The 27,183-nt window shown below is 46.0% G+C and overlaps 3 protein-coding genes and 1 long non-coding RNA gene across 5 annotated transcripts in view; 2 read left to right on the top strand and 2 right to left on the bottom strand.

Annotated features, from left to right (window-relative positions):
- The window catches only part of CANT1 (calcium activated nucleotidase 1), a 24,980-nt gene extending 16,174 nt beyond the window's left edge, over positions 1-8,806 (bottom strand). The window contains exons 1-2 of the mRNA XM_082210951.1: positions 8,699-8,806; positions 3,531-3,733 (exon numbers count right to left, since the gene is read on the bottom strand). Of these exons, the coding sequence (XP_082067077.1) occupies positions 3,531-3,560 (30 nt within the window). The 5' untranslated portion in view covers positions 3,561-3,733; positions 8,699-8,806. The remainder of the gene's footprint in view (positions 1-3,530; positions 3,734-8,698) is intronic.
- The window catches only part of C1QTNF1 (C1q and TNF related 1), a gene marked incomplete at its 3' end in the record, with an annotated part of 13,975 nt that extends 5,055 nt beyond the window's left edge, over positions 1-8,920 (top strand). Inside the window, exons 2-4 of the mRNA XM_082210972.1 lie at positions 2,165-2,309; positions 5,975-6,111; positions 8,370-8,920. Coding sequence (XP_082067098.1) covers positions 2,176-2,309; positions 5,975-6,111; positions 8,370-8,920 — 822 coding nt within the window. The 5' untranslated portion in view covers positions 2,165-2,175. The remainder of the gene's footprint in view (positions 1-2,164; positions 2,310-5,974; positions 6,112-8,369) is intronic.
- The window catches only part of LOC309525606, a 19,484-nt gene continuing 1,116 nt past the window's right edge, over positions 8,816-27,183 (bottom strand). Inside the window, exons 2-4 of one of the 2 annotated variants that reach the window (XR_014216454.1) lie at positions 19,119-19,219; positions 18,539-18,632; positions 8,816-8,922 (exon numbers count right to left, since the gene is read on the bottom strand). This is a non-coding gene — a long non-coding RNA (uncharacterized lncRNA). Of the gene's footprint in view, positions 8,926-18,538; positions 18,633-19,118; positions 19,220-27,183 lie in introns of both variants that reach the window. The other variant, XR_014216455.1, reaches the window with a different exon arrangement.
- The window catches only part of ENGASE (endo-beta-N-acetylglucosaminidase), a 20,056-nt gene continuing 16,809 nt past the window's right edge, over positions 23,937-27,183 (top strand). Inside the window, exon 1 of the mRNA XM_082210944.1 lies at positions 23,937-24,014. The gene's annotated coding sequence lies outside the window, so the exon portion shown is untranslated. The remainder of the gene's footprint in view (positions 24,015-27,183) is intronic.

The following is a 27,183-nucleotide window of genomic DNA, read 5'->3' as shown; positions in this document are numbered from 1 at the left end:
TCCCAGAGGATCTTTGACCGCGGATCTTAGGAGACTTGCCCAGTTTTGCTTGGCACTTGCCCAGTTTTGCTTGCCTTATTAGAGGACCAGGGTGGGGCAGGCTTCCAAACTATGCACAAGCACACATGTGTTTGTGTACTCAGTTGCACTCTGCCATGGGATCACAGACTTGTCCCAGGAAGGAAACATTGGCCATTGATCATTGTTCTTGTTGGGCTGCCAAAGCGATTAACAGCTTGTTAGAACAACAAAACATACAAACCTATGTACTTTGGTGAAAATGTGCATGCTTGTTAAAGACCCAGTTTGGCAGACCCCCGTGCACATTTGTGTACACCCACACCCACCCACTCACTGGCTTGGGACCTCAATGGCTCCCCTCTGGAGGCTTCACCCAGGGCAAGAAACCCAGCTAGCTCCCCGTCCCGGGAGCTATGGTACTGACATGTCCGCTTGGTGTGGATCAAGGAGAATTTACTGCCAATCAACGGGCTCCACTTAGGTGATGAAATAGATCCTTGTGCCATTATGCACATAGTTTCCTGCACAGGAAGGTCATTGCATGTTAAATGGGTGTAGGTAGCCAGGGTGTGTCTGAAGAAAGCAGTAAACTTGAAGAAGACTGGTACGTATCTACAATTCCATATTTCTCCTTTTTGTTTGGAGACAACATAGTTGAACTTAGATCCCATTGACACAAATGACAAATCAATAGGAAATACGTGCAACTATGCAAAGTCCTCTTCGTGCGCACGAGCACACGATGGGGCTTTTTGAACACAGATGGGCTAACTCAGCTCCATATGCTAAAGCACACAATGACCCAACCCTAAGTCCTTTGAGGTGTACATGCATAGTGTTCTTTCCATGGGGACATGAACCCTGGCCAAACAGAATTTATGCCTTTATACAGGGAGCGCAATGCATGTGCATGCATAGATGCATAGAACTCCTTTCAGACTGACGGCCGTTGTGCGCTGGCTGTGGTAGTGCCACATGTCAACCATGCACGCCATTATCTAGAGCAGCCTTTCTCAACCTGTGTCCCCCCAGATGTAGTTTAAATACAACTCCCATCACCCCGTTAGCAAGGTCAGGGATGATGGGAGTTGTAGTCCAACAACATCTTGGGGACCCACAGGCTGAGAACCGCTGATCTAGAGGGTGGGTTAGTCCATATATGCACAAATCCCTTTGCATGCTTATACTGTACGTACTTCTGTGACTTCTGGAATACCTGCTCCCTGCCTTGCAGGCTTTTTCCACCTGGCCTGGGAGGGTGGGATCGGGACTGACTCCAGCTACAAAAGCTGAGGCTGCTGAACAGGCTCTTAGGCTGGGGTGTTGTTTACATTTTTTGTTGGGATGGTTGCTGATGTGGGGGGGGGGTTGTACCTTTATTTTAGATACTGTGATTTATGTGGAAAATTTTCCATTTGGTTGTGTATTTTTGATGTCTTATGCAGTGTTTTTCAACCACTGTTCCGCGGCACACTAGTGTGCCGCAAGATGTTGCCTGGTGTGCCGTGGGAAAAATGGAAAAATTCGAAAGATCTTTTTTTAAAAAAAAAAGTCAAATTTTTGCCCACTAGGTGGGCGCCGGACTGTGTACACCCTATTTTCCATCCGTCCTGGATGGGGATCAGATAGGATGGGATCGGATGAGAGCGGACAGGTGGTCCGCTCTCATCCGATTCCCCATAGAGAGCAGCGGGGCTCTGACATCTCCCTCTCCGCACACAGTGGTGGTGTGCCTCGTGATTTTTTTCATGAAACAAGTGTGCCTTTGCCCAAAAAAGGTTGAAAAACACTGGTCTTATGTACTGTTTATGACCACTTTTGTTATGTTGCTGTTATGCTTTTTTCATGTTGTAAGTCATATTGAGCCTTGTTTGAACTGTGGAAAGGCAGCATACAATAAAATTATGGATGTATGTATGTACAACAGTGCAGTAGAGCCGATTTACCACATTTTGAAGTAAGCGATGTAAAACACATTGCCATCTAAACTGGGTCTTCCCATAAGACCTTATGAAGCAAGGGAAAGAACATGTATTACCCCCCAAAGCATGCACACGCAACAACTCCAGGGTTCAAAATGCTGCTGCGATCTCTGCCCACCACACACACACTTCCACTTGCCTGACTCTCTCTTCTCCCACAGGGCCAAAAGCAATGAAGATAACACTGACACCAAGTGCCCTTTTGCTCATCTGCCTGATAATCCAGGCGTATTGCAATGAGAAGGATGCGGAGCAGAGGCCTGGAGCAGCAACACAGCCTCCGCCACCCCAGCATCACACTTCCAGGTAGGTTGGGGCTCGCCAACATGGTGCCTATGTGCACATGTGTGCCCACAAAGGACTTCTCTAACGCCCACAGGGAGTCCTTCTTCCTTCCACTGAAATTGGGCTTGAAATCTGTATTCGGTTGCAGCCAACAGAATAGGTTGCAATATGTGTCGTCGTCTTCTTCTTTGGTGATCATTCGTAGCTGAATAAGATTGTCTTCCATGGACACGGTTTTAACAGTGATTCTGTAAGTGACTGTGGAGGCCAATTCTAGATCCACATGTCCTTCCACGGTGGTGACATAGGTTTCCGACAATGTGTAGGATCATGACAATGAAAATAATAAATAAGGTTGGGGTGATAACACACTCCTGTTTATCTGATCCCACTGTGAATGGTTCACTTTGAGAGCCACTGTTATTGGCGATTGTTGCTGTCATATTATCATGGAGGAGCCGAAGGATGTTCACAAATTTATCTGGGCAGCTGATTTTCAGAAGGAATGTGTGTATGGTGGCCATGACACTTTCTCTAGTTGACAAATGTGCCCATGGGCCCTAAAAGTTTGCAACCCTTAAGGAGGGTCATGCCAGTGAAACTAGCAAGGAAAAGGTTTCAGGGAAAGCAACAGCTTCGCCCTTGAGCTATGGAAGATGATCCCTGCTGAGGCTCTCTCACAGGGGTTCTGATGAGAGATACAGTCTAGCTGGACAGCTGCTGAAAATAGTTATGCTTTCCGTTTAGAACTGCTGAGTGTTAAAGAAATAACTTCATGATGTACTTCAATGCCCAATTAACTCCATTAATGTGCATCTCCAGTATGCAGTTAATACACAATTAAGTCTATCACTCTGTCCCACTTTGAATGAAGCCAGAGGCTGCTGGGTGATAAGGGCTCTGGAGGAGGTGTAAATGACTGCAAAAGGGGCCTTAATTGCTGTGTTGTAGCATAAAATTTAGATTCTTTTAACCACTGAACATTCCACCATGATTCTTTGTACTATACAGGGCCATGTTTTCTAGGTCTCCTACAAATTAGACTGTTCCAAGGCTTCAACCAACCTTAATCTGGCCTAGTCATGGCTGGAAAGTATAAAAGTGTTGTGAGCATCCCTATTTTTCTTTTTTTGATAGGGATGGGGAGCACTCTACACAGTGAGTTTTTGCTCTGTCATCCAGTGAGTGGAAATCCCATCCATCCTTCTCAGATCTCCTGTGAACAGACATATGCATTCTTACCTGCCACTGGATAGACAGCTGAAGAAGCATAGAGGCTGGGTGAGCCAGTGGTCCATGGTTCCAAACTGGGTGGGAGACCACGTGTTGAGATTCCTCTCTTGCAGGGGGTTGGATTAGATGACCCTCAAGGTGCCTTCCAACTCCACAATTTGATGAGTCTACAAATCTACGAACTTCACCAGCTCTGAAACACTGGCTTTATTCTGAAAGTATAATGTACTGTTGTTTTAAAATTTGTGGTGCCCCCCCCATTTGTTTGTTAAATACATGGTTTAAAATAAATAAATAAATAAAAATCCTGGCTTAAAAGCCTGTGAGCAATGTTTGCATACTCACACCCTGTTTCCCTCCCTCCCACTCCCCTGCTGAGACTGCAAATCATCTCTCTCCGTTTAGGATTTCAGACAGAAGTCTCCTTAGGAATTATGGGGCCCCTTTGTAGAAGACGAGGGGGAAAGCACCACCGTGAAAGAGCTCTCCCAACCTAAACCCCTCTTCCCTCATTGGTGCAGTGTAGTCACTGAGGCTAGAAAACTGTGTCAGCAGCAGCTAGTTCCCTGCAGCAAAAGCGGGGCTTTTGTCCAGTCTCTTGGCTAGATCTAGATGCTGTTCCTGAAAGAAGCAAAATTCCCGTAACGATAAAAATTTGGCACAAGCCAGGAACTATGCCGCACATTGTGAGAAAGTAAGGTACTGCACTGATTTAATGTGTGCAGTTGGACGGCATGTTTGGCACATGCATAACTGAATTGACTGGCATCACCCCAGTGCTGATGTGTGCAGGCTGAGTTCAAGTGTCAGAGTACCTGCCACAAATTTCCCATGATTTCTTAACCACTTTATCTTAAAGGGTTATGCTGTTCTTGAGATCTCTTTCCTCAGTCTGGCCAGTCTATTCTCTTTCCAAGTTTCCACCACACCTCTACCGCAGACTTCTGCTCATCCACATTTGACGCAGCTGGGGTGTGAACTGGGAGAAACTCAGCCGCAAGACGATGGATTCTGTTCGGAAATGAGGGTGGTGGTGGAATGACCCAGCTTTAAGGCCTGTATTTGCCTTTTGAGGCGATCTGGGTAATGCTTTTAAAAAACGTGTCACTCTGGACATGTGTGGAGTAAATTTATTCAGGTTTCCCTCCCATTCCCTCGGAGACTCTGGATCTCTAAAGGAACTGAGTGGATGTGTGTGTGTTTGGCTAAACCTACTGCATATGAACATAGAACGCCTCTTCGATCTCCATATAACTGCCTATCCAGATAGCAAACATTTGCTGAATGTACCGATATTTGGGTTGCAACTACTTTCACACAATGTTTTTTGTTGTTTTTTTAATGTAAGGAAAGGTAAAGGGACCCCTGACCATTAGGTCCAGCCGTGGCCGACTCTGGGGTTGCGGCGCTCATCTCACTTTATTGGCCAAGGGAGCTGGCGTACAGCTTCCAGGTCATGTGGCCAGCATGACTAAGCCACTTCTGGCGAACCAGAGCAGTGCACGGAAACGCTGTTTACCTTCCCGCAGGAGTGGTACCTATTTATCTACTTGCACTTTGATGTGCTTTCGAACTGCTAGGTTGGCAGGAGCAGGGACCGAGCAACGGGAGCTCACCCCGTCACAGGGATTCGAACCGCTGACATTCTGATCGGCAAGTCCTAGGCTCTGTGATTTAACCCACAGCTCCATCTGTGTCCCAATGTAAGGAAACATATGGTCAATTTACTAACACACCCTGCTCTGAAGTCAGTGCTGGACACAACGTGGCATGAGAAGAAGCGTGTTTCAAGCACCCCAGTTTTCTCCTACGAAATGTTTTGAGAGTATGCTGTTGCCTCTTTCCCTTTCTGTGTTCCCAGATCTGGACTCCTCAATCAGGCACCATTGCTAACTCCGTTACAGGGCAAACCCAGCCTAGTTGGCCATTGTTGTTAGGCAACCATATGGCATCCTTGCCCAGATTATCCTGGAAACAGTTAGCGTTGGAAGAGTGTGTCAGCACTACAAGCCGATTCGTTCCAGGGGCAAACGGAGAGCCCATCCAGGCTAGGGCTGGAGTTGAGATTGAGGTAGTGGCAGACAGTGGGAAAAGTGATGCATGGTGGCTTTCAGCCCCTATTGCAAATTTGGGACATAAGTCCCCGTCAAATAACCTAGTCCTGAACAAGGGGCCTGGGAGAGTGGAGCAACTGGGGAGAAACTAGTTTATTTAGGGGCTGCAATAAACATGTCCCATCTCAGTGACCTGGCTCTCAGTAATTCACATCAGCAACAGTTACTCTTTCTTCCATGTATTTTTAGCGATGCTATGACATTAAGGAAAAAGATAGGACTGTGGTCACAAAACAAGGGCCTTTTCCCGAGATCTCTCCCAAGGGAGTCACCATGTTCCCTTTCCCCCTTTTCCCTGGTCCTGTGACTTAGCCTGCCTGTGCTGTTTCTGCCTCCCAGGCCCGAGAATCACCATGAGAAATACAGCAAGCGGCCCAGAGGGTCAGAGTGCGTGCGATGCTGCGATCCTCCCGAGCGCATTTCAGCATACCCTATGTACCAGCCCATGCCTCAGATCAACGTTACCATCCTGAAAGGTAAGGGACACCAACTCTACCCCAGGATGCTGTATTCAGATGCCAAGCCTTTGCTCAGTAGCATCCCACACATTAGGAGACAGTCAATGGTCCTCTTCAGGCGTTCAAAAACCATGAGGCACAAACTGGGGATGGATGGATTGGGCATGCCTGCTCTACTTCTGACAGGAAGGTCTGAAGAGGCTTCTAAGTAAACCTGGCTGAATGTGCTTTGAAGCCCCAGAGCTTCCAATCAAGGGGAGCTTTCTAAGCGCATCTGGCCAAAGGCACTTAGATGTTTCCTCCAGACCTTCCAGCTCACTGTAGGAATGGGCACACCCCACAAGCCCAACGACATTGGGGCTGGGCAGATGCTCCCATCCTCTTCCTCAATTTGGGCCTTGGTGTGTCCGAACATAGCCATAGTATCTCCTGCCAGTTCCTTCTCTGGGTCCCATTCCGGCGGGAGAGAGCCGGGAGAGGAACAGGCAGAGGAAGCTGCAGCTGCCATGTTGCCTGATGAAACACAGAACTTCAAGGCACATGGTGGATCTCCAGGCTGTGCCCTGGCAGCCATCTGTTCCACATAGGGGCAGGACCACAGCATTCTCCATTGGTCTCTTATCTGGCCTGTTCTCAGAAATGCCCTCTGGCCTAAGCAAAACCATATGCATGGAGCAGGCAGTTTAGAGCTGCCGTGGAGTGGAGTTCCAAAAGCTGCAGCGAGTTTGATTTTTCAGTGTCCTCAGGCTCTGGTTATAAGGGGTGGGGCGGTTGTCTTTGGATGAAATGTTGGGTTCTTTAGATTCCAGAGGGGCCGGTTGGGAAGAAACTGTATAAGCTAAATAAATTTCCTGGCCTGGAGGAGCTGTTATCATAATTTTATCCAAGCTCTTTTCTTAAAGAAGGCCAAGTGACACCACCAAATTAGTTTTGAGTCAAGCCCAGGACTCCAGAGGTTGCGTTAGGACATGGCCTGATTTCCCGGGAAGAATATGAAAGATGGAGAAATTGTGTCATCAGAGGCGGTGTCTCTGTTGCTGAACCTCTACCCTCCCAATACATTTTAGACATGGCTGTAGCTGAGTGTGTGTGTGTGTGTGTGTGTGTGTGTGTGTATGTAACATGCATATTTGACAATATTTAAGACCTAGAGGAGGTAGATTTATGTTCTTACCCACAGCTAAGGTTCCGATTCCTTAATTAACTTAATTAAAAAAAAAACAATTTTATTGACTCATAATTAAATCAATAGAATTAATTAAGACATTTCAATATTTCACTTCACTCCAATTACATTCTTGTCTCATACGTTTTGCAAAGGAGAAACCTCCGATTTTGCCTGCAGATATGCTTCTGGTAAAATTAAATTCCATTTAATACAGAAGAAGATTTGCCAAGCGATAAGTTTTCGAGATGGGCAGACACCAATCTAATAATAATAATAATTTATTATTTATACCCCGCCCATCTGGCTGGGTTTCCCCAGCCACTCTGGGCGGCTTCCAAAAGAATATTAAAATACTGTGATACATCAAACATTAAAAGCTTCCCTAAACAGGGCTGCCTTCAGATGTCTTCTAAAAGTCTGGTAGTTGTTGTTCTCTTTGACATCTGGTGGGAGGGCGTTCCAAGGGAGGGCGCCACTACCGAGAAGGCCCTCTGCCTGGTTCCCTGTAACTTGGCTTCTCGCAGTGAGGGAACCGCCAGAAGGCCCTCAGTGCTGGACCTCAGTGTCCTACCCTGGCAGCAAGGAGAATTTTCCCACACATTTGCACCCACTCTGAAACCTGGGGAACTGAGGGCATCATTTGTGGTAAAATTCTCCTCACCACAAGGGTGGACATGATATACCACTGCATAAACACAATGCATTTAGCGCATTTAGACTAGATGACCCTTGGGGTCCTTTCTAACTTTACATTTCTATGATTCTATGCTCCCCCCCCAAGAATCATGGAAACCGTAGTTTGTTACGGGTGTTGGGAATTGTAGCTCTGTGAGGAGAACTACAGTTCCCTGGCTTCTTTGGTGGAGGGAGTGTAATGTGCTTTAAACGTGAGTTGATGATGTTTATGCAGCCAACAAGTGTTATGTTTTGACTGGACCATTCCCCTTCTAGATTTCTCTCCCAAGCGTGGGTGGAATGATTATTCTATTTATTTGTACATTATATAAAAATGCATAAGTTGCTCCCTGGCCTGCCCATTGGATTGAATGTGGAGGCCAAGGTTGCCTACGTTGAAATGATGCTCATCTATGATCTCTTCACTACTCAGGTGAGAAAGGGGACCGTGGTGAGCGTGGCCCCCAAGGGAAGCTGGGCAAGGCTGGTTCTACGGGAAGCAGGGGCCAGGCGGGCCTCAAGGGGCAGAAGGGGAACATAGGGGCCCCGGGGGAGCGGGCCAAGACCAACTATGCTGCCTTTTCAGTGGGCCGAAGAAAACCCTTGCACAGCAACGACTACTACCAGACTCTTGTCTTTGACACCGAGTACGTGAACCTCTATGGACACTTCAACATGTTCATGGGCAAGTTCTACTGCTATGTGCCCGGCATCTACTTCTTCAGTCTCAATGTGCACACCTGGAACCAGAAGGAAACCTACCTGCACATAATGCACAATGGGGCTGAGGCGGCCATCTTGTACGCCCAGGCCAGCGACCGAAGCATCATGCAGAGCCAGAGCCTCATGCTGGAGCTGCAGGACCAGGATGAAATCTGGGTGAGGCTCTTCAAGGGTGAGCGCGACAACGCCGTCTTCAGCGATGAATACGATACATACGTTATTTTCAGCGGGTACTTAATCAAACCCAACTCTGAGCCTTGAATCTGCTGACAGATGGACAAAATACGGCCAATAACGTCACCTGGCTCTAACCTTGTAGTGTTTCTCTACTTGCTGATTTCTAACCCTACTTATCTGCCATAACCCAGCCTTGACCTCTGATATGACCTTTATCCTCATCAAACAATCACACCACTTTCCCTGGACAAGGCTTTTTCCCTGCTTCAAACCTCTGGTCCTTCTCTCTTCCCTCTGCCCGCAAGTCTTAAGCCTTAAGTTGGCGTCAATATTCCCAGTCAGATCGTCACACTAATCTAACTTCTGCTCTTATGGGACTGACTACCCATGCACAATCATTCCCTCTGCTCTAAGACTGGGACTCACACCCTCCTAGATAATAATGACACTTCTTCTATGCAAGTGTCCTTAGACTGATTTTCTTATTTTATTCTTGCTTTGCCATTCTCAGCCTTTGAAAACACATGTCCTGCTAGAATCCTCCCTTGCCCCTCCACAAAATATTTAAAACAGGATTGCACAATTTCTGTTCACGCTGACCTCAAGGCTTGGTCCTTTCTGTACTGTGTTCATTATCAAGAGGAATTAAAATTTTTAAAAGAAAGAAGGGGAAACAAACAGCAGTAATATGCAGATAATACGAATAATACCAGTAGAACACAGTTCCCATTTGTAGATACAGTGAGTATCAGAAGAGGAATGTTAAACATATAAGATGACAGAAGCCTTCCAGATGCCCAAGGAGGTATCCACATTGAATTGGTGCTTATATGAAATAACCAGGGCAGTGAAGACCTCAGACCGCTGTGCAATAGACAGCATGTATTTATCCTTCCGGACTTGAAACAAAACCCACTTTTGTTGCCTGGTTCAGTCATTCTTAGGAAGATAGGAATCTCTCTTATAAGAAGTCAGACAACTGGTCAGTCTAGTTCATTGCTACCTACACTGACTGGAAGCAGCTCTCCAGGGTTTCAGGAAGACATCTCTCCACGACCTTCCCAGAGATGCTTGAGACTGTACCTGGGATCTGCAACCAAAGCAGCTGCTCCACCACCACTGGATCTCACTACTAGATCCCAGCTGGGCAAGGACCTTATCCATTGTCCATTGTTTATGCCCGTTGTGGGGAAACCTCTGGTCTGTGGGCCCAGAATTTCAGAACTGTAGAGTTGGGACCATGAGGAACATCTAGTCCAACCCCACGAAATGCAGGAATCTTCTGGCCCTGAGATTAAGTGTCTCAAGCTCTGCCAACTGAGCTATCCCCAATGAGTTGTTCCGAATGGCCCATAAGGCTGTTTATTGACAAACAATTTTTAAAAATTATTTTTGATGTCACCTGTTAATCAGGCCCCTTTTATTTGCTGTTGACCTCTGACATTTAGGCTGTCAGTTTCATTTCAGATTTTAAGTCTCAAGAGTTTTCAGCAATGCAACTGTGCCTCCTTCCGTGCTTCCTCTTCCTGGACCTTATCAATATCCTTAATCTGCTCTCTCCTTCCACCTCCTCCCTTGTTATCTGTAAATACCTCCTTCTCTAACCTTGGCAAATATTCTTCTCTTTACTCAGCGTGACACACATTAGTGCCTGAACGCCCAGCCCTATTCACTGAGCCAGTTTGGAATACATGGTGTGGTTTGCTGCAAAGGGCACTCGCCCTTTTCTTCCTGGAAATATGGGAGCAGGAGGTGCCAATCCATTCAGATGCTTCCTGTCTATACATTTGCCCGTTTCTGGACTGCATTCTGCAAACAGCTTAGCACCAAGGCAGCAGTATTTCACCAAGTTCTATCTTCCATACCCCAAGCTGTCGTCTCAGTTCCTTGGCATGAGGTTAGCCATACACCATGAGTGAAGTGAGCAGAGTTCAATGGTTTACTGAACAAGGCTCTGTTGGTATCCAAGCCTCCCTGCTGGACAGGGAAGGCCTGCAATGTCTGGCCTGCCTCTACTGCCAGCATCCTTGTTCCAGGCAGGCACAGTAAAATAAGAAACCTGTCCCTGTAGAACAAAACAGGGAGAAAACTATACAGTTGTTTAGCATTGAGCACCATGGGGTCCTGTTAGCCATGCATTTAGTTTTGAGGAGTCTTTCCAAGCTGAACAAATCCTCCTGTTCTTGCTGCATTCTATTGGCACCAAATGCTCCTGTGAGCAGTTGGGCCTGAGCACATCTTTCATAGAGATGTGAAGGTCCGGGGGGGGGGAATGGAAAACTGCAACAGCAAACAGATTTCCCACCAATTCTCTATATATGTACACACACCTGTCCACATCAGGACCTGGAGAGGGCATTAGAGGGCTTGACCCCTTTACCCACTGCAGCAGACCCAATCCAGATCAGGGTCCCTGCTGCTATTTGCATTGGAAGGGAAACTTCAATGGATTCAAAACGGTGAAAACAATTGGAGTTTCCATTTCTGGCAGCCCCCATCATTTTTGTTGGGCCTGACAGGAAGCTGCTATGCCCTGCAGGCATCCAGACCCAGAGTCTCTTGGCTAGCTCTGCTGATTAGGCCTTCGACTTGGGGGATGTGCGTTTTACGCCATGTTTTACATTTTTGTGCCATGGAATTCACTAATTCTGCTTTTGCATTAAACCTACAGAAGCAATTAGAACAACTAAGCAATACCCTGGCAAACTTCCCTTTCAACTCTGCTCTTTCTCATGTACAGGAATTAAGCTTCCATTTTCACACAAGCACTCCACAACTCCTGGAAGGGCTGGTACCTTGTATCACAAACGTACCACAAACGTACCTTGTACCACAATGGTTTTGCATATGAGGAAAGAGACCCCAAGGGTTTTAGATTGTTTCCCTAGTGAGCCTGTGACTCATAAATTTAAAGCACATACTCCCCCAAACAATCATAGGAACTTAGTTTCCCCCCTCAGCACTATAATTCCCAGCACCAAACTACAATTCCCAGAACCCTTTGGTTGAGGAAATGTGCTTTAAATGTATGGTGTGTACGCAGGCCTGCTGAGAACCACAGTTCCAAATGAATAAAAATCGCAACGATTCTGTTGTGAAATTCTCACGCTAATTTCTTTTTGCTTTTGGTGCTCTTAAAACATGTGCAAGGAAGGTGTCCTCAGAACACTGTCAACATTGAATGCGTATCTTTGTAATTTGGTAGCGTTAACTTCAGTATTTCTCTGGCACAAGAATTTGGACCTCCCAACTCACCCCTGTCTCCTCCATGCCTCGGCCTAGCCCTTGTTCAAACCAAACACACTGTCCAGAACACCCCTGCTGAACATGTGTGTGGTGAGGTCACATTCTTAGGGAATGGGAGTGGGGAGGCCAGGAGAGAGAGATGGGGCAGAGGTGGGGAAGGAACTGGCCACCAAGCGGATGTGCTAATACTATTATTGGCAGAAGTGCTGTGGAACCAGGAAAGGATGAAGTCACTTGCTTAGCAGCCAAGGGGAACATTCTGAGGGACAGGCCTTCATGGTCAGCTTCTGAGTCCCATGCCCAGAGTGGCACCTGTTAACAAAGCACAGAGCTCACCCAGAATACTGTGCTATTTCTGAGGGACAGCCTGGCTTTGCCATCATGGGCAGACAGCTTTGCTGACGAGTCTAGTGACACCGTAACACACAGTTCACGCACAGTGTATCTTTTCTCAGTAGCTTCTCTGCTGAACAAAATAGGCTTGGCAAAGGCTTATTTTGAGCCAGAACTTACCTAAGAACAGGATATTTTTATATCACTCATTAGTTGGGATTTGTTTTTCTCTGCAACTGTAGATAACCTGAAGGGAATAATACTTCTGAGCAGGCTCAGAGTGCATACTCCTCTTAAGTCACCACAGCCAGCCTCCATAATTTTGGAAACCTGTGAAGTGCTTAGACTTTGTCAATCAGAGCTATGTCACAGAGTGCCACTTTCCGCAAATACAGTGGTGCCTCGCAAGACGAAATTAATCCGTTCCGCGAGTCTCTTCGTCTAGCGGTTTTTTCGTCTTGCGAAGCAACCCTATTAGCGGCTTAGTGGCTTAGCGCTATTAGCGGTTTAGCGGCTATTAAAGGCTTAGCGGCTAAAAGGCTATTAGCGGCTTAGAAAAAGGGGGGGGAGCGAAAAAAATCGCAAGACTCGCAAGACTTTTTCATTTTGCGAAGCAAGCCCATAGGGAAATTTGTCTTGCAAAGCGCATCGAAAAACGGAAAACCCTTTCGTCTAGCGGGTTTTTCGTCTTGCGAGGCATTTGTCTTGCGGGGCACCACTGTAAAGCGTGGTAGCCTTCCCCCCCTCTTCCGCCTTCTCCTCTAAGAGCTGGTTGCTTGTATGTTGTAACAGCTCAGGCTATGGCTTTATGTTTTTCATGCTCTCCCCTAACTCTGTGAATGCTACCAGACTGCACCCTGGACACCATATAGACAACATCAATAGCATCATGGCAGGGATAAGCACTGCTTTGACTGCTCAGCTGTTTGTGCTGCATCCTCAGCTAAGAACGCCTTTGTAATCTCGTTCTGCCTGCCTTCAAAATAGCTCCCACCTAAGACCTAAATGTTAACGATCCCATTGGTAGCCATCAATTTAATCAAAGACCAATGGTTAACAATATGTATACACGCCTCCCAGAGAAGCCATGGATCCAAAATAGAAAAGGAACAAGCAAACAAGTAGAAGCTGTATATATTTTGCCCCTTTCTTCCTCTATTGTGATAAATGGTTGAACAATAAACATATCTATCTGTCTGTCTATCTGTCTTACATCCAGCTCCGCGAGGGGGAAAGAGACGTTTTATAGCACATATGCAGAGGCTGCATTTCAGAGTGGCTACTTGGAACATTTCAATGACCTGCTGGCCTTGCTGCTATTTTTTAAATGCCGCTCTGCTAAATCCTTGTCCTGCATGGTGTGAGAGTCCTCCCAGATCTACAAATGAGCACAAGTTCCGTTGTCCCCAGGAGATGCCATGTCTTGTTTCATGCTTTGCCTGCTAGCAGATGGTGGCTTCAGAAAACGTGCAGTTGAAAGTTACATGAAAGCAGTTATCTGCTTCCATAAGGTGCTTTGCCTACCCAGGTGCACGCAGGTATAAGGGAGAGCGGAAAGCATGATGATGTCCATCACGTTGAGTACATCTTGAGAACTCACTGCAAATCATAGCTTCTAGGCACGTCTACACGGCATAAAACAGATCTCCGTGCAGGTTTTATGTACGACAGTGTGCTCTGGGCTTACATCTTTTTGTATACCAGTACAGTGCTGCCTCGCAAGATGAAATTAATTCGTTCCGCGAGTTTTTTCGTCTAGCGAATTTTTTGTCTTGCGAAGCACGGTGTCGGAAAAGTTTTGGAAAAGCCTCAAAAATCGCCAAAAACCTCAAAAAAGGCTACCACACCGGGTTTTATGAGTTGCTCCTCGAAGTCAAGTCGCAACTGTATTAACGGTGTTAAGAAAAAGGAAACAAACTTGCAAAAAACGCAAGACGTTTTTGTCTTGCGAAGCAAGCCCATAGGGAAATTCGTCTTGCGAAGCAGCTCAAAAACCGCAAAACCCTTTCGTCTAGCGGGTTTTTCGTCTTGTGAGGCATTTGTCTTGCGGGGCACCACTGTATAGGGAACGTGTGGGACACGGGTGGCGCTGTGGGTTAAACCACAGAGCCTAGGACTTGCTGATCAGAAGGTCAGCGGTTTGAATCCCCGCAACGGGGTGAGCTCCCATTGCTTGGTCCCTGCTCCTGCCAACCTAGCAGTTTGAAAGCACGTCAAAGTGCAAGTTGATAAATAGGTACCGCTCTGGCGGGAAGGTAAACGGCGTTTCCGTGTGCTGCTCTGGTTCGCCAGAAGCAGCTTAGTCATGCTGGCCACATGACCCGGAAGCTGTACGCCGGCTCCCTCGGCCAATAAAGCGAGATGAGCGCCACAACCCCAGAGTCGGTCACGACTGGACCTAATGGTCCGTGCTCCCTTTACCTTTATAGGGAACGTGACATGTGAGAAAAAGCACGATTGTCTGAAGCAACAGCTATGTGACCATCTCTTCTAATTAAAGCAGCTCGTTAGCCATTGAGGACTGCTTCAGGGATCATTCTTGGCACTTCTTCAGTCTTATGTAGTATTTTACAGGTCAGTAACCCCAGAAAAAGGAAGCTCTCTTTACTGTAAACATGTAATACCTATCCAAAAAAAGCAACAGGCCATAATTTTCATTATTTAAATGTAATGCAGCCAAGTTTTTAAAAAGTATTTTCAAAAGGGAAATCTGCTAATTAACAAGGTACAAGCAGAATGCAGATTAGCTAGGGCTTGAATTTCAAGGGGCTGAAGAGGATGTTGTTATCTCCTAAGGCAACCAACCACAAGTGTAACGCAACCCAAGCTGTTAGGACACACACAGAGTTATGGTATTTGCCTCCAGGTCATATTTGACCGTGTTTAGTTTTCCTATAAAGACCTTCTTTCAACTTCCTCCACCCTGAAAGGAAGTCTCCATGGAGACTAATAAAAAATAAATAAGCTTCCCTCTGGGAACCATTGTTTGCATTTAAAGAGACCAGCAAACTCACATCAAGGCCTCCTCTTGAAAATAGAAAATATTTGTGAATCCAAAAGGGTGGGTGGGGGAATGGTGCTTTGAAAACCCCAATCCAAATAGCAGGGGGCTTCCAGCAGGAGACACAAGCACTTGAATATTCTAAGGCCTGGGGCCAAACTCTGCAGGAAACTATAGCATGTGAAGGGGCCGCTTGAATGCATATCCCTAAAATGAATTTAAGGGAAGATCCCATCAGATTTTTAGAGGTTGCTCCACATTATTATTATTATTATTATTAATTGGGTTTATATACTGCCCTATATACAGAAAAGATCAGGGCAGTTCGCAGGGCGGCTTTATAAAGTGACACCATCTATGAGCTGGATCAAAACATATATATGAAGTTGCAATCTGTATGATTTAACGTGTGGGATGGGTATTGTGAAAGTACTTTTGTAATGCCAGGAAATATAATGCTATGACGCACAGTTCAAAGGAACTCTGTAAGCTCAAATCTTACTGTATTAAGAGGTCACATTATGATTTTATGTATTTTTAAGAAGAACTAGGATGAGGGCATATCCTGTATATTTTAAAGAACTACAGAGGAATACTTAAAATCAAGCATCCACACATTCAATATACTGGGTGAGGGGGTAACAGAGAGCTATCTACTTGGTTTGAACTAGCTAAGAATGGTGGATCATATTAATTTCCTGTGATAATAGTGTGAGAGATGATGTAGTAGCTCAGATCTTTAGCTTTGTGGATAAACAGAATTCGGTTAAGGATGTGGAATAAAGTAAAACAGCATCTCATATGTCCATAGACTGGCCTTGCCATGTAAAGTCTCTGGGAGCAAGTGACAGGCAGGTGAGCTGCCAGACAAGATTAAAAGATTATTTTGTTCACAAATTGCCCAATGTTAGAAGTTCAGACCCTCCAAGTGTCCCTATTTTCCAGGGACAGCCCTGGATTTACAGAAGCCGAAATTGATCCTGGAGTGCCCTGATTTTCCTTAGGATGCCTCTATTTTCATCAGAGACATTTTGGAGGGTATGGAGTTGTGCAACAACTGAGCCAAGGAAAGAAGTAACCGAGCCAAGGAAAGAAGCCCTTTATAGGGATTATTTTTGAAAAAAACCCTGTTTAATCTTTTATTATGTTTTTATATATGTTGGAAGCCACCCAGAGTGGCTGAGGCAACCAAGTCAGATGGGTGGGGTATAAATAATGAAATTATGATGTTACAGATAGGTAGCCGTGTTGGTCTGCCATAGTCAAAATAAAAAAATTCCTTCCAGTAGCACCTTAAAGACCAACTAAGTTAGTTCTTGGTTTGAGCTTTCGTGTGCATGCACACTTCTTCAGATACACTGAAACAGAAGTTGCCAGACCCTTCTATATAGTGAGAAGGTGGGGAGGGGTATTACTCAGAAGGGTGGTGGGAATGGGAGATTGGCAGATAGCTGGGATGAGCCTGTTGACGACTCTTAACGACTCTTATTATGATGAAATTATGAAATTATGATGGTGATGATTGAATAGGACGTCCCTATTTTCATCGGAGAAATGTTGAAGGGCATCGGGTGCAAAATGGGAGATAGAAAGATGTAATAATGATAATAATTTTATTATTTATATGCTACCCATCTAACCTACACGGCATGAAGAAAGATAATGTATCTCGCAGAAGCCCAAATCTAAAGAGCAGGATCAATAACAAGATGGGTGGAGGGGTTCCCAACTGGAAGTTCTCCCTCAGCCATCAGAGTTGTCTTGGACTGGTCCTTCCCAATGGCTCTGTGGCTCGTTACTAGTCCTGGCAGGCATAGGTGCCAACTCTCTGGGTGCCCGGGCACCCACAAAATTCCCCATGAAGGGACCTGACACCCACAAATTTTGGTGCCAGGGCCATGCACACTACATGGCACCCACAGCCCCGGGCACCCATGGTTGCAGGGCCAAGCTGGCATTCCTGCTGGTAGGTCAATGAATTTCTCTCTATCAGCCCCCCTTCCCCTTGCACCATGGGGCAATCAGCAGCCCATGTACAGTGGTGCCTCGCAAGTTGAAAATAATCCGTTCTGTGATTCTCTTCGTCTAGCGGTTTTTTCGTCTTGCGAAGCAAGCCCATTGAAGGATTAGCGGATTAGCGCTATTAGCGGCTTTTAGCGGTTTATCTGCTGATCGGATCAGCTGATAAGCGGCTTAGCGGCTTAGAAAAGGGGGGGGGAGAAAAAAAACCAGCAGGAACTCGCAAGACATTGTCGTCTTGCGAAGCAAGCCCATAGGAAATTCGTTTTGCGAAGCACCTCCAAAACGGAAAACTCTTTCATCTAGCGAGTTTTCCATCTTGCGAGGCATTCGTCTTGCGGGGCACCACTGTAGTTAGTTCCTAGGTAGGGAGTGGCATAGCCCAAGGTGGCGTTTCAGGGTGACATGAGTAAGAGCTGCTGGTAAAACAGCTGTGACAACTCAGACATTCTTTATGGCCTTTGCTGTCTTCGTTCCTCCTATACAGCCAATATCTGTTTCTCACATGTAGAGAGTTTCTTCCTCCAACATCTCTCCTCTACCCTTCCGTGACAGAAAGGCAACGAGGTTCTGCTTTTCTCTTAATTAAATTGGCTGCTGCTATCAGCGGGGTTTGTTAAGGGTGCAGTGCTGGTTGATACAGGTTTCTATTTTTATTATTATTTTAAAAAAATACATAAAATCGCTTGCCAAAACACACCTTTCCCATCGCTTGCTTAATTTCATTTTCCTCCCCACAGGACATTTCACAGAAGCAACAACAGCCCCAAACCCTAATAGCCTGGGCTGTCTTGTTCTCAAACCCTTCCAGCTGGAATGTACTGTCTGTATCTTCCAAAAAAGAAATGAAGAGTAAAAACAAAAAAACAAATGAAAACCTCACCGTTCTAATGAAATGTCCAAAGATATATGAGAAATTAAGCAAGCAGTTATGGGAAAGGTACACTGGTTTTATAATATATTTTACAGTTTGTATTAGTGTTGCAAAAAGAAAAGCGGTGAAAAGGACAAATGAGGGTAAAATCGGCAAGCAGAAATTTTTATGTATAAGCGCACATTTGAAATAATTACTATAACTTAAGGAGAAATACAGGACATTTCACCATAGTGGGGAAGACCCCCAGCTGGCTTGTGCCATACTGCTGACCAGGAACTGAGATCTGTTGATGGGCAACTTCAGGGCTCCTGCTCTTCCTTCTTAAAGGTAAAGGGACCCCTGACCATTAGGTCCAGTCGTGGCCGACTCTGGGGTTGCGGTGCTCATCTCACTTTATTGGCTGAGGGAGCTGGTGTACAGCTTCTGGGTCATGTGGCCAGCATGACTAAGCCACTTCTGGCGCACCAGTGCAGCGCACGGAAATGCTGTTTACCTTCCTGCTGGAGCGGTACCTATTTATCTACTTGCACTTTGACATGCTTTCGAACTGCTAGGTTGGCAGGAGCAGGGACCGAGCAATGGGAGCTCACCTCGTTGCGGGGATTCGAACCGCCAACCTTCTGATCGGCAAGCCCTAGGCTCTGTGGTTTAACCCACAGCGCCACCCGCGTCTTCCTTCTTACAGTTCTTTAAATCAGACTCAGGTTGGCTGGCCCGCTTCTAGGGGACTGTTCTCTGTCAAGCCTTCAAAAGAGAGGACTATCCTATGTAAAACAGGACACCTGACCACCCCGATTCATACTTACCTTGTTTTTTCCAGAGGAAACACCCGAAGTGGTGAACACCGGAGGTATAAAACACACAAGAGTCAAAAGAAGCCTCACTTATTCCAAAGACGTTTTGGCACCTGAAATGGAAAATCGAAACACTACCTCTCAAAAGTAAAAACACAATAATTCATCAAGGAGCTGCAACCTAGCTAGGTTTTAATAGTACTTTAAATCTGCTGCCCATGAAATCTGTTAGGGGAGTGAGGTGTGTGTGTGTGAGGAAGGTCTGTGTATGGATTATGTTCAAGATCCACCAATAGCGATTGCTGGCTGAACCTGAGTTAACGCAGATACAACTCTTTTTAGCAGTACTGACTCTCGACTGCAGCATTGGATCCAAACGTAGCTGTGTCTTGGACCTAAAAGCGTTATGGCAGACTTTTTAAATCCAATTAGCATTTCAACTCTTGAGTTTAGGGGGGCTTGCTAAGCTTCCTCCTCATTTTGTTATTTTCACCCTGGCGAACCAAGATCTCAAACTAGCTTCATCATCCACTTTCCAGTGTCTTAATAGAAGCCCTTCTCTAAAACCACACTTGCAACACTGGATTATTTTTGTACTGCTTCTCAAATTAGGTGTAACATAGAATCATAGAGTTGGAATAGACCACAAGGGCGATCGAGTCCAACCCCCTGCCAAGCAGGAAACACCATCAGAGCACTCCTGACATATGGTTGTCAAGCCTCTGCTTAAAGACCTCCAAAGAAGAAGACTCCACCACACTCCTTGGCAGAAAATTCCACTGTCAAACAGCTCTTACTGTCAGGAAGTTCTTCCTAATGTTTAGGTGGAATCTTCTTTCTTGTAGTTTGGATCCATTGCTCCGTGTCCGCTTCTCTGGAGCAGCAGAAAACAACCTTTCTCTGTGCCTTTTGGTGCTCTTTATTGGGAAGATCTGTCACCACCATCACAGCAAGAACGGGGAATGCAAAGCTGCCCTTTCTGCATCCTCATAACCCTCACGTTCTCTGTCTGGAATAGCAGTGCTTGTTCTTATTCCTTCCCCATTCTTGGCATCAGAGAGACATGCTTTTCCCAGATGGTTGCTAATTTTTCTTTTAGCCAAGGTGATCTTGGAAAGATGCTTGGATACACCTCAAATTGCTCCTGGCTTTTCCAATTTATCTTGTTACAAATGATGTTACCTTTGCCAGCAGTTACTAGCATTGCCCAGGGCTTTCTTTTCACTGGATGTCTTCTTGCAGCACTTTTGCCCTCCAAATGCGCAATGCTACAAATGGACCAGCAAATGCTTGCTGTTCTGTTTGAGGCCCCTGCTTTTCAGGTATCTCTTTTTGTTATTTTAAACTGGGTGCTTTGCTCCCTATCCCATCAAGCAGGGGTCAGCAAACTTTTTCAGCAGGGGGCCGGTCCACTGTCCCTCAGACCTTGTGGGGGGCCGGACTATATTTTGGGAAGAAAAGTGAACAAATTCCTATGCCCCACAAATAACCCAGAGATGCATTTTAAATAAAAAGACACATTCTACTCATGTGAAAACACACTGATTCCCGGACTGTCCGCAGGCTGGATTTAGAAGGCGATTGGGCTCGATCCGGCCCCTAGTTTGCCTACCCATGATGTAAACGCGCTACTTTTAAAAAATAATAAAAATTCTGCTGGTTTCCTGATCTGGACCAGGGAAATCCTTTGTCCCCCACAATGCCAAAGATGTGCTTGGGATACTGCTAGTACAACCCAAGTCCCTTTCAGATCTTATTCAGATATACAGTGGTACCTCGGGTTACAGACTCCGCTAACCCGGAAATAGTACCTCGGGTTAAAAACCCGAGTGGACCTCCGGAATGAATTAAGTTCGTAACCAGAGGTACCACTGTACATTGCACGTGTGGAAAAGGAGCGGGGCAGGACAGTGATTCTGGTTCTGCCTTGGGCATGCCTCCTGCTAACCCTCTGCAGACGTTTGCATGCAGAGCTCAAGGTCTTGAAAGGGGCACCAGTGTACTTACAGCACCAGCGTCTTCAGCTGTAGCTCTGGAAACAAAACATGGCCACAAAAGCACCCACCAATCACCATGTCACTTGCTGATGTTGCCTTCACATGAGCATGAAAAACACCAATAGTAAACACACATTTATGGCATGGATGCCACAGGGGCCTCTCCCACCCACAGGACACAAATATATATCTAGTATAGCATCTAGATCAAGGGGAGTAATAGTGCCACTGTATTCTGCTCTGGTCAGACCTCACCTGGAGTACTGTGTCCAGTTCTGGGCACCACAGTTCAAGAAGGACACTGACAAACTGGAACGTGTCCAGAGGAGGGCAACCAAAATGGTCAAAGGCCTGGAAACGATGCCTTATGAGGAACGGCTAAGGGAGCTGGGCATGTTTAGCCTGGAGAAGAGGAGGTTAAGGGGTGATATGATAGCCATGTTCAAATATATAAAAGGATGTCACATAGAGGAGGGAGAAAGGTTGTTTTCTGCTGCTCCGGAGAAGCGGACACGGAGCAATGGATCCAAACTACAAGAAAGAAGATTCCACCTAAACATTAGGAAGAACTTCCTGACAGTAAGAGCTGTTCGACAGTGGAATTTGCTGCCAAGGAGTGTGGTGGAGTCTCCTACTTTGGAGGTCTTTAAGCAGAGGCTTGACAACCATATGTCAGGAGTGCTCTGATGGTGTTTCCTGCTTGGCAGGGGGTTGGACTCGATGGCCCTTGTGGTCTCTTCCAACTCTATGATTCTATGATTCTATATACTCCCCAGAATAGATGACCATTGTCTACCACAGCCCAGGGGTCAGAAGACACCAGAATGTAGAATCCAGAGGTTTCCAAGGAGAAAATTTTGAGGCCTGCAAGAGACCGAATGATTCAGGGAATAGACAACATCTGGCTCCAAGGTCTGTTCCCCTCCCACTCCAAATTCTTCCTAAATCAGCCTTCATGAAGCTGGTGCCCTCCAGATGTTTTGGACTACAGCTCCTATCAGCCCCAGCCAGTACTGTTCTAAACTCTCCTAAGGGAGGTGACGGAATAAACATTTGTCAGAAACATTACAAAAGAAAAGGGACGAAACCATTTTTCCTCCTAGGTTGAGAGAGCTGGTTAGGCCTGAACTACTACATTCATTTCTACAGAACTTCCTTACGCTATTTATTGGGCTTGTTCTCACAATGAGATCTTGAGACGTATCATGTAAAGTCACCATTATTTACATTTTAATTAGGGGAAACAATGGCTGAAAGAGCAGGACCACATATGAGTCAAGACCAGAAATGTATCTGTGGCATAGACTGGACTGTACACAGACCGATGCACTCATGAATCTTCATAATGTCAGTACTAAAGATAATTCCACAATATATATTCTGTACTTTTTCTGTCCAAAAAGTCAGGTTACCCTTTAAAGACTGCATGGAACATTCTGTCACTAAGAGAAGGGAGAGTGCACAAGCTACCCAGAACTTAATACTCCTTAAAAAAAAACCAACACCCTGAGTAGCTTGGTAGTTTTGAGTAGCAGTTGTACAGTAACTTGTGCAATATTTGCCTGCAAGAAGAGTTTTCAGGAAAAGGATTGCATGATTTTATTGGATGACGTGTCCTATATTCCACTGCATTTGGTGACATCAACGTTATTACTTCCCCAGATCCAACCAGTTCTGGTGGTATGGGAAAAACATGCCTAAGCTGTTCGAACTAATCATAGCCCAAGCAGGCTGCATAATGATAAAAACTTCAGTTGTCTTGAGTGGCCTCCTGGGAAGCAATTGTAAGGAAATACAGTCGTTCGCTTCTGAAAGAACCAGCCCAGAGGCATCTGCAGCCCATAGAAAGACAGTAACTATAAACTGCGTGTCAAGAAGAGGAATCTTCTCAGCTTTACTTAAGTCTTTTAATAACTCCTTCCCCGCTCCAGACATCGGGCAGCCATAGTGATTACATGCAAAGTGTTGATGAACACAACATCACTTTCTTTGTAGCAGTTGCTCCCCAATTTCTGTCTGGGGCAGCTCCCGAATCGTGCAAACACGACTGGCCTGACTCATTTCCCATGAGCAAAATCTGTAGTTTTACATGGCACCATCAGTCCATGTTCCAGGGAGTCATGTGGGGATCTGAGGAAAAACAGGCTCAAGCGGTGCCTGCTAGGGTTGGCGATAAGGAAGAGCCAGGGTTAAGGTATCTGTGCACTTTCTCTGCTGAAGGAGCAGGTGGGAACTACACCCTACGGACCAGGTGTTGTGCGGTGCAGGAGAGCATCAGCCCCAGCTCTCCACAGGCCAGCCCCCAAATGGCTGAGTTATGAAGTGAGCATTTTAGCGCATGACAAGGCTTATATTATGCCTCATGGACAGCAGTTCCATGGGGCACCGTGGGGCACCGTAACACCCTTCTCAGTTAATCACTCTCTTTTGCTTGCTGCGATCTCAACCTCGGGACTAGGACAAGCCCAGAGCGTCGACTGAGCGTCAGGGCTCCTTGCTCTGCAGCCAGCTTCCAACGACAGGACTGAGCTTGCATCCATGGCATAGTGCAATGAACAGAAACTAGGGCAGGCTCAGGATATAGCAAGGCTCAAAAATCATAGCCTATGAGAGAAGCAACTTTACAAAGAAGCTTGCATACAAGCTTAACATAGACAAATCACATTAGCAGACTGGAGATGCTCTCTTGTTCTAAATTAGCTTCTGTCCCTGTGGCAGGTGGAGGTAAAGCAAGGCACAGAGTTTAAGGTTTAAGGTTTGGAAAGAGCAAGAGCTCCTCCCTCCAACCCTCCACTCTGCCCACGTTTTATTAAAGTGGCATTAGCCGTGGGTGGCATTGAGGTGAGGAGGTGTTGCGGTGGCAGCAGTTGAGAAGCCTCTGTCTGTGACCGGCAAAATCAGCAACCAAGAGGTAAAGGGCCAAAGGGATGGAGGGCCAAGAAGGAGTGTCCTGTAACTCTCATTGGGACACACTGAAGAGGTGTAGCGATCCTCTTTGCAACCTGCTGAATATGCTTAAAGGTAGAATTCAGGAGAAGAAAGGATCCATTTTCTGGGAAAGGGACCATGCTCGGGTTGTTAGTTGTAGAGGAACAAGTCAGGGTCTGAGATCAGTTTACACCAACCCAGTTCTAAATGTTGACATGAGGAGAGTCTTTTGGAGAGGACCTGTCAGAGAGAAGGAAGCAGCCCTGGGTTCTCCTATACAGAGGGAAGCTGCCTTGGACTGGGTCAGACCTTTGCCTACACTGACTAGCAGCAGTTCTCTGCGGTTTCAGACCAGGACCTCTCTCCTTTCCACTAGGAGATGCAGAGGAGTGGACCTGGCATCTTTTGCATGGAAACTAGCCATGGCCCTTCAAAGCATAAGCTCACAGGGCAAAGTAGGCAGGCCATCTACAGGGTTTGTTGTTGTTTAGTCGTGTCCGACTCTTTGTGACTCCATGGTCCAGACCCCATGGACCAGAGCACACCAGGCACTCTTGTCTTCCACTGCCTCCCACAGCTTGGTCAAACTCATGTTAGTAGCTTCAAGAACACTTTCCAACCATCTTGTCCTCTTCTCCTTGTGCCCTCAAACTTTCCCAGCATCCGGGTCTTTTCCAGGGAGTCTTCTCATGAGGTGGCCAAAGTATTGGAACCTCAGCTTCAGGATCTGTCCTTCCAGTGAGCACTCAGGGTTGATTTCCCTAAGAATGGATAGGTTTGATCTTCTTGAGTCTCCTCCAGCACCATAATTCAAAAGCATCAATTCTTTAGCGATCAGCCTTCTTTATGGTCCAGCTCTCACTTCCACACATCGCTACTGGGAAAACCAGACTTTGCTATTTGGCAAAACAAATACAAGCATTGCCAAAGCAGGAACTGAAACCAATGACAGAAAGCTACTGTATCTGAATCAACAGTTGAGCAATGGGGAATGAAGTCAAACAAGAGGTGTAAGACCCAGGGAGTTGGAAAGTTAGGTGAGAAAGGCACATCTATTTGTCAGTCTGAATATTTGACTCTGTCTGGGTGGCCTTCTTGGGCATTAGGATCTGCAGAAGTGGCTCCCTTGGTAGTCCCACTCCCCTCCGAAATGCAGGGAATGGCGGAGAGGGAGTCCTGTGGCAGCCCCCAAACTGTGGAACTCCCTCCTCACAGACGTACACCTGGCATCTAACAATAGTTTTCAGTGGGTGCTTAAGATGTGCCTCTTTACCCTTGCTTTGAACCACTAAGGTGTTCTGTTCTGTTCTGTAGGACCCACCTTTTCTGCTGAATTGAATTGATATTGTTCTACTCAACCTGGAACGGTTTTATGCTGGTAATGGTTTCATCTGTTTTTATAACTGCATATCACTGTAGCCTGCCCTGGGACCTTATGGTGAAGGGCAGATAAGAAATCTTATACACAAATAAGGAAATTCTCTTTCTTTGGGTCTTTCGGTCTTCCTTCCTTCCTTCCTTCCTTTGTGGAGTAAGATGTTTCATCTTGTGTTTCACAAAGCCTAATCTCCTGAAGTACAGAGGTTAGGCTGTTGTGTCAGTTTCATAAGCAAGTTCCTGTCAACAGAGAACCTATATTTTTTACTTATCAAGTCCCCCAGTCTTCAGCTGGAGCCAAGTTGCAACACTTCTTGAAGTCTATGCTGTGGCTCTGCTAGGAAGACAGAGGTAAATCTTTTGACTGGATTAACTGTGATTTCCTAGAACTGGTGTCTTAAAACAGGAGCCTTGACCATCCTGGAGGCCTCCATATGCTTCAGATGAAAGCTCCCATCAGCACATGCTGGCTGGGGCTGATGGGAGATGTAGTCTAATGCATCCTGAGGACCCATAGTTGGGGAATGCAGTTCTATAGCAAGTGAGAAAGTAGTTGCTATAAATGTAGATGCTATAAATGTACAAGTCTTAATGAAAATAGCATACTTTTAAAATTAAGTTGACTGCAATGCGGTAGCATAGCGTGGGGCAGTTGCCCTGGGCGCAAAATTGTTAGGGGCACAAAGTTTCAACATCTTGTGCTAGAATGCTTCTGTCACTAGACACTGTTGAAAATTGCATTTCCATGCGAACCAGCAAGTGACCTCTCCAGACAACGGAACGACTCTTCTTTTCTTTTCTCCATGGCTGCGATCTCCTGGGTCCATTAGGCAGCTGAATGCACATGTGTACTCCATCTGTTTCCCTCCCTTCCACTCACCCCTTCTGCGTGGCTCCAGGTGCTGTCAACCCATGCTACATCACTGCTGCAATGTTCTGTCCTGTCCTAATACTTTAAATAAGCAAACAGATGTATGTACAGGCTGCCTTTATGAGCATAGGCCTCACAAGGTGACAAACAAGAATGAGATATGTTAAGGACCATTTGAAGTGTCAAAAAGAAAGAAAAGAATACATGACCAAAGGAGGCATAGAGTCTTGAGATTTAGTTGCATGAATGATGCTACAGAAAGGCAGTGAGCAGTAGAGTTGGGAGGGCAGATAGGAGAACAGTGGCTCAGGCATCTCAGTCAGATCTCTCCCCTCCAGGAGACTTCCAGCACCAGTTACCGTAATTCAGAAAATTGTGGCAGCTGCTAAGCTGCTGGAATATTTTAGGGTAGATTCAGTTTCGGTGGGAAAGCAGGGGCTCTGCCAAGCCCCTTTAAGTTGGCTTACAGGGTGACCTCCCCACCATTTCCAGGGTAAAAGAGGATGTGTTTGTTAAGGACTCTTTGAAAGTACATTGCAGTACTTTTGAAAAAGGTTTCACCATCCTGTACCAAAAGGGGAAGCAGGAGAATTATTAGAGGGACAGACATCTGAGCATAAAAGGGAAACGTGAAAACTAGAAGGGGTATAAAAGTGCTAGGAGGTACGAGAAGAAACACATACACAAAAAAATAAGGGTCTTTACGGAACAAAACAGCTTTAGGGTCACAAAGGTGGATGATGCGATTAATTGCTCAGAACAGAATTACAGTCCTCAACGGGGGGGGGGGGGGGGGAGGACAGTGTGCAAATAAGAACAATGGAATGATTGTCTTCAAAGGTGGAAATAACTGTGAAATGGCAATTCCAAGCCTGGGGGAAAAATCCTATCTGGAGAAGAATTA

The sequence above is a fragment of the Podarcis vaucheri genome (genome assembly GCF_965113315.1).
Source record: "Podarcis vaucheri genome assembly, chromosome: 2".
NCBI classification, from domain to species: Eukaryota; Metazoa; Chordata; class Lepidosauria; order Squamata; family Lacertidae; genus Podarcis; species Podarcis vaucheri.
The sequence above is the reverse complement of the archived record's forward strand: the minus strand, read 5'-3'. Positions and strand labels throughout refer to the sequence as shown.